Source organism: Otolemur garnettii, unplaced genomic scaffold (genome assembly GCF_000181295.1).
Source record: "Otolemur garnettii isolate 467f Iridium unplaced genomic scaffold, OtoGar3 scaffold00100, whole genome shotgun sequence".
Lineage (NCBI taxonomy): Eukaryota > Metazoa > Chordata > Mammalia > Primates > Galagidae > Otolemur > Otolemur garnettii.
Genome location: NW_003852495.1, coordinates 5,782,598 through 5,789,346, shown reverse-complemented (window position 1 = coordinate 5,789,346; position 6,749 = coordinate 5,782,598). Strand labels below are relative to the sequence as shown.

General features: G+C 50.4%; 1 protein-coding gene across 1 annotated transcript in view; it reads left to right on the top strand.

Moving 5' to 3' along the window:
• Window positions 1-4,387: 4,387 nt before the first annotated feature.
• TYROBP (TYRO protein tyrosine kinase binding protein) overlaps window positions 4,388-6,749 on the top strand; it is a 3,263-nt gene continuing 901 nt past the window's right edge. The window contains exons 1-4 of the mRNA XM_003796124.2: window positions 4,388-4,523; window positions 4,920-4,946; window positions 5,099-5,233; window positions 5,409-5,455. Coding sequence (XP_003796172.1) covers window positions 4,463-4,523; window positions 4,920-4,946; window positions 5,099-5,233; window positions 5,409-5,455 — 270 coding nt within the window. The 5' untranslated portion in view covers window positions 4,388-4,462. The remainder of the gene's footprint in view (window positions 4,524-4,919; window positions 4,947-5,098; window positions 5,234-5,408; window positions 5,456-6,749) is intronic.

The following is a 6,749-nucleotide window of genomic DNA, read 5'->3' as shown; positions in this document are numbered from 1 at the left end:
TCTGACCAACCACAAGTCCTACTTTGGGTTCTGTTAATTTGCTTGAGTGGCTTCCTGGGAAACATTTACTTATGTTTACTGGTTTATTATAAAGAATATTACAGGCTCGGCGCCTGTGGCTCAAGTGGCTAAGGCGCCAGCCACATACACCTAAGGTGGCGGGTTCGAATCCAGCCTGGGCCAGCCAAACAGCAATGACGGCTGCAACCGAAAAAACAAAAATAGCCAGGCGTTGTGGCGGGCGCCTGTGGTTCCAGCAACTTGGGAGGCAGAGGCAGGAGACTTACTTGAGCCCAGCAGTTGGAGGTTGCTGTGAGCTATGCCACGGCACTCTACCCAGGGTGACAGCTTGAGGCTCTGTCTCAAAAAAAAAAGAAGAATATTACAAATGGCTAGGTGCAGTGGCTCACGTCTGTAATCGTAGCACTTGGGGAAGCCAGGGTGACTGGATTGCTTGAGCTCAGGAGTTCCAGACCAGCCTTAGTGAGAACGAGACCCTCTCTCTACTAAAAATAGAAAAATAAGCCAGGTGTGGTGGTGGACACTAATGTCCTAGCTACTCAGGAGGCTTAGACAAGAGGATCACTAGAGCCCAAGAATTTGACATTGCTGTGAGCTATGATGCTGCATGGCATTCTTCCCAGGGTGACAGAGTGAGACCCTGGCTCAAAAAAAAAAAAAAAAATTACAAAGGACACAGATGAAGAGATGCACAGGGTGGGTGTATGAGAAGGGGCCTGGAGCTTCTTGGGTGTACCACCCTCCAGGCAGCTCCTTGTGTTTGGCTGTCTGATCTCTCCAAACACATCACCTGGGGTTTTATGGAGAACTGTGTTGAAATGTGATTACCTTCCAGGCTTTGGGATGGGACCCTCTCTGGAATGAAGGTCTTAGGATTCATAATTGGAAAGGAAGGGGTAGGGTGGGAATACACTCCTGCCCTGGGCAGGTAAGAGAAAATCGGAGAAGGTCAGAGAGATTCTGTTTCCCAAGGCCCACCACACTGAGCACCTTAACAAAAGACCATAACAAGGGCTCTGGGAGCCAGGAACCAGGGACAAAAACCAATATATGTATCCTAGCACCACACCACTTTAATGCAAATGAAACGGGGAAATGTCTTCAGTCTAGTGGCCTATACTAAAAATTCCATGGAAGAAGGAGCAAGAGGATTGGTGGATGCTAGCCTTATCTTTGTCTTTAGGTTGGGTTTTTTTTTTTTTATTGTGGTCAAATACGCATAAAATATAACCATTTTGAAGTGTATAGCTCAGCAGTATTAAATCAAGTCATCATGTTATGCAGCCACCACCACCCATCTTTAGAACTCTTCACCTGTAAAACTGAAACTATACCCATTTGATAATGACTCCCCATTCCCCCTCCCCACAACACTGGCAACGGCCATTCTACTTTTCTGTCTCTGGATTTTACTGTAAGTACCTCGTGAAAGTGGAATCATACAGTATCGGGGAGACTAGCAGTCTTATCTACCAAGCGATTCCTTCAAGAAGACACAGCCTACATGTCTGGGATACCCTTAAACCTCTTCAGAGACGAGGAGCCAGGTTTAATTGAACTTGTTACCACTGGTACTTATTATTCAAAGAGGTTATTGGGCACCTATTATGTGTGCCGGGGATACACCAGTGAACAAGACAGAAGGGTCCCTGTGCTCACGGAGTTTCCATTTTCGAGGAAATGGCAGATAGTAAAAATGAGAGCACATCAATCAGAGAATTTCAAGTATGACAAATAACAGGAAGAAAATGAAACTGGTATGGGGGGGTGAGGGTGGCTTTAGCAGTGGCGATCAGGGGAGGCTGGGGTGAGGGTGTGACATTTGAACTGAGACTTGGAGCATGAGAAGGGGCCAGTAAAGGCCCTGAGGTGAGAATAAGCACCACTTATTCAGGAAACCAGAAGGAGACCAATATAGAAAGAGAATAAGTGAGTGAGGAGGCAAGGACAGAGAGGTGGCAGGGGAGAGAACTTGCTGGCCTTATACATGTTTGTGCGGACATACGTTTTATTTTTCTTGAGCAAATAACCAGTAGTGGAATTGCTGGATTGCTGGGTAGGTGAATGTGAAACTTTATAAGAAACCACCAAACTGTTTTCTAACGTGGTTGTTCTATTTTATATTCCTACTGGCAGCAGCGTCTGAGATTTCCAATTTCTCACATTTCTGCTGACAATGATAGGGTCAGTCTTTTTAATTTTGGTCCTTCTGGTGTGTGCAGTGGTATTTCATTGTGGTTTTGATTTGTGTTTCCCTGATGACGAAGGAGGTTGAGTGCTTTTACCCACGCTCCTCAGCCAATCACACCTCTTCTTTTGTGAAGCCTCTGTTCAAATCTTTGGGTCATTTACAACATGAGGTTTATTTGTCTGGTTTTTAAAAATCTCTTTCTGGCTGCTGTGGGGAGGAGGATGAGCTTAGGCAACAAAAGTGGCAACTGGGTGAGTGCGGAGGGTCTGTAGCTTCCACAGAGGCAGCGGGTCATAGACACACTGCCTGGTTTCTGGGGAAGTTGGCTTTGGCCGTCCCCAACCCTTGGCCTGCTGCCAGGAGAGATTGAGACACTTTACAGATCTTGTGTGGAGGCCCTCAGCACCACTTCCTGAAGTCTGGCCCCGACACAGGGCAGTGCCCAGTTGGCTGGGTGCCCTCCATTTCAGCCTCATCTTCCACCCAGAGCGGAGGAGGTCCCATCCAACCATCTGGCCCAGAGGCCAGCCCAGGCCTGGTTCTGTGTCCTCACCAGCACAGTTGTCTCAGTTACTAAAACACCAAAATACTTCACTTCTGGTCAGTGAAGAACCCACATGACCTTCAGATGTCTGCCACCACCATAGTCCATTCCCTTGAGGCCTCTGGACTTCCCCACATCTTAGCAACTAAAAAGGGAGACCCTAGGACACTGACTCAGCCCTACGGCCACCTCCCTTCCGATTGTATATTGCCTGGGTGTGCTGGCTGTTAGACCAAATATCTTCTGGGGACAGCCCAGGCCTGACTGGACAAGATCAGGAGGCTGAAGCTGATGGGAGACAGATCCAGTCCTTCCCGACTCACAGCCCTGCCCAGGTCTCTGATTGGCCCTTGTTCACTCTTTTCCAGCACCTTGAGAAGCCTAGTGTGCCCAGAAGGCCTTATAGGGTCTGTCTCCTCCCTGCTCACTCTAGACTTAATGGGAGAGGTTTGGCTTTAAGAACAGGACTGGGCCAGGCCTGGGCAATGGCGGCTATTAGCAGGCAGTTACCTCAGGCTGGGCTTCAAAGCTCCTTCAGACACCAAATGCCCTTTCCTCCCCTCCCCCACTGGCCAGCCAGTATCAGACCCTTGACTGGCCTTTTCTCTCCTGAGCCTAGGCCTGGGAGCTGTGGGTGTGACATTGGGAGGGGGACTTCCTGCAGCTGGTTCAGTCCCCAGTGCCCTGACCTCAGGTTCCTTTTTCCCAGTCTCAGCTTAGGTTCCCACTAGGGGCTAGAAGTCCTGGTCTCCTCCTACGTGGCCTCCCTCAGTTCCTGCTTCCAGCCACTTCCTCCCTTGACAGGGCCCAGCCCCTGGCTCACCTGATCTCCTAGCCCTGTCCCTGTACTGTGGGCATCAGTGCCACTTTCTAATTCTCACCCTCTTTCTTTGCTTTGTAGTAGTTTTCTTATCCCCCATCGTTCATCTTTTTTTCCCTTTCCCTCTAAGAGTCAAAAATCTTAGGTCCTGGGTTCCATTCCACCTTTATTTGCTGTGTGACTTTGGGCAAGTGTCTTTACCTCTCTGTAAAATGGGGAAGGTAGAAGCATGTACCTCAGAAGGTGGTGTGGCAATGTGACACTTGGGACAGAGTGCCTGCATGTTCCATTAATGCTCACATGCTAATAATTGTATTTTGTTGTTGTTGTGGAATCATCGAGGGTACAAGGTGACAACTGTCTTTTAATATCCCATAATGTTACAAGCTTCTCGTTGTCAAATAATACTAATTACAGTGATGCTTATATAAAAGTTGACAAGTGTCAGACTTTTCTAGGAACGTTAATTCATTCAAGTCCCATAACAACCTACAAAGTAGGTACTATTGTACTCTCGATTTTACAGAGGAAGAAACTGAGGCCCAGATAGGTTGAGTGACTTGCTCAAGGATGCCCAGCCACAAGGCAGGGCTGGCCTCAATCAGCCAGAGGAGGGCCAAGCCACTAACCCTTCTGTTACAATCTGTCTGGATTGGGGATGGAGGTCAACCCTTTGCGCCAACCCTTTGTGCTCCATATCCAGGTGGCAGCATGGCCCCTGGGAGTGTCTGGCTCTGTCTGGGGTTATCTCTTTCCATCTCTCCTCCCCTATTGTCTCCTCCTCCCTTCAGCCACCACCCACCCCAGACTTCCTCCTTCACTTGGTTGGACGCTACGCCACAGCCCACCAGCCCTTGGACTGTGGTGTCCAGCAGCAGCCAGCATCATGGGGGGCCCTGAACCCTCCAGCAGGCTCCTGCTCCTGCCTCTCCTTCTGACTGTGGGTGGTGAGTTGGGGGCTTCTGCAACTGCCCCGTCTCCCAGTCCCTGGGCTTAGCTGGGGGCAGGACAGGAAGCCTGGTGGAAGGGGAGAACCAAGGGGGGGGGGGTTGGGAAGTGAGCACCTTTCTCGCCCCTCAAAACATGTGTTTTGTCCCAGAGCCTGAGCCCCCAGTATGTAGCGGCTAGTAGAAGTGGGGGAGGAGATGCCTAAGGGTGTTGCAATAGGACGAGTCGCTGTAGAAATAGCACAGTGCAGCAGCCTGGACGCCAGCCCACCGAGTCCTTCCAGATGCTGCAGTCCAGCCTCGCCTCCTGGCTGTCAGGACCCACCCTCCTGAGCTTTTACACCACCCCCCACTCATATCTCCATGCCTCAGTTTACCTTCTTTTTCCCTCCTCAGGTCTCAGTCCTGTCCAGGCCCAGAGCGGTAGGCCTAGACCCTGCAATCCCTCTCCTTACTGCCCAATGACCTCCCCTCTCCAGCCCTTCCCCAGTCTTTCCAAACCTCTCCCTGTTGACACCCTCCCCCCCAATTCCCAACTCACACTGACCTCCTCAACCCCTATGCCATGTTCCCAGAATGCAACTGCGCTGCGGTGAGCCCCGGTGTGCTGGCAGGGATCGTGCTGGGGGACCTGGTGCTCACCCTGCTCATTGCCCTGGCTGTGTACTCGCTGGGCCGCCTGGTGCCTCGGGGCCGAGGGGCTGTGGAGGGTGAGTGGGGCTGGCAAGGGCCAGGCTGGGACACTTGAGGACTTGCCTGGGGGTAGGGTGGGTAAGCTCTGGGTCAGGGATACCCAGAGAGACAGGAATGGAGGGGCTTGTTTTGAAATAACAAAAGAGTCCCTGTCTATCTTTGCACCTTGCGGCCCCTTTGCTCCCACTCCAGCAATGACCCGGAAACAGCGTATCACTGAGACTGAGTCGCCTTACCAGGTAAGAAACCTTTTCCCCTCACATCTCACTCCTGCCCTGGAGTATTTGTTTTAAATCTCTGCCATACCCTCCTGGGGACCCTAAAGCCACCTTCCCAGCATCTCCCCCCAAAACCTTGAAGGCAAAGGGGTATCTGTCCAAAACTGTTAAATTATCAACCACATCCTTATGCTTAACTTAAAATGTGCAGAGGAAATAAATGAGTGGCCTTGCCTTGGTAAGGCCAAGTGCAGGCCTTACCAGAAGGCAGGCCCTGAACTACTCTGGAAAAAGCCTGGCCCTAGGACAGGCTGATTTCTGAGAGAAGCTCTCGGTAGGGCAGGGGATATAATTCACCCCAAGTTTGATAACTCTACAGAGAAGAGTCCTAGAATTTCTGGAGGGGTTTGGCGGGGAGGGTCCTGTATCCCTCCGAGAAGCTGACAAAAGCTAGAGGCTTCTCAGAAAAATCTACCCCCCAAAATATACAATCACGGATGTCATATAGGGACGCTGCAATTATCCTTGGAGCCCTTCTTACTAACCATGATGTAGAGAGGGGTATCCAGTCATCTCTACCTGTCCCTGTCAACGTTTCTTCTTAAACCTTTAGTGGGGGTCATGAGATCCTCTGAGACCCCTCCCCAGAAAAATGCACACCCAGACTAGTCATTTATATATGATGTCAGGGATTGTGTCTGAGGCCTACCCCTTGGGACCACAGATCCTTCCCCGATCGTGGACCCTGCTTTGTTGAAGTCCGTTTATTGTTTGCAACCAGCTTTGCCTGTTTGCCTCACTTGTGGACAAAAAGTTGCTTTGTGCAGTATAAAAATCCTGAGTTTGGTTCTGTGAGGTCCAGAAGACCTAGGGGGCTTTCTACTTACTGCAGGCAGTGAAATTTTAGGGCAAAGGCCCACTTTATTCATTCCTTCAGTGGTGTCGAGCACTTACATGTACTAGATGGTGCAGCGGAGTTTCCATCCTAGTTGGGAAGACTCGAAACAAATCAAGCAATACAATCATTTTGGGAGGCCAGGAGTGGTGGCTCACACCTGTAATCCTAGCACTCTGGGAGGCTGAGGCAGGTGGGTTACCTGAGCTCAGGTGTTCCAGACCAGCCTGAGCAAGAGTGAGACCCTGTTTCTACTAAAAATAGAAAAATTAGCCAGGCACTGTGGCAGGTACCTGTAGTCCCAGCTACTCAGGAGGCTGAGGCAGGAGGATTTCTTTTTTTTTTTTTTGAGACAGAGCCTCAAGCTGTCCCCCTGGGCAGAGTGCCATGGCATTACAGCTCACAGCAACCTCCATTTCC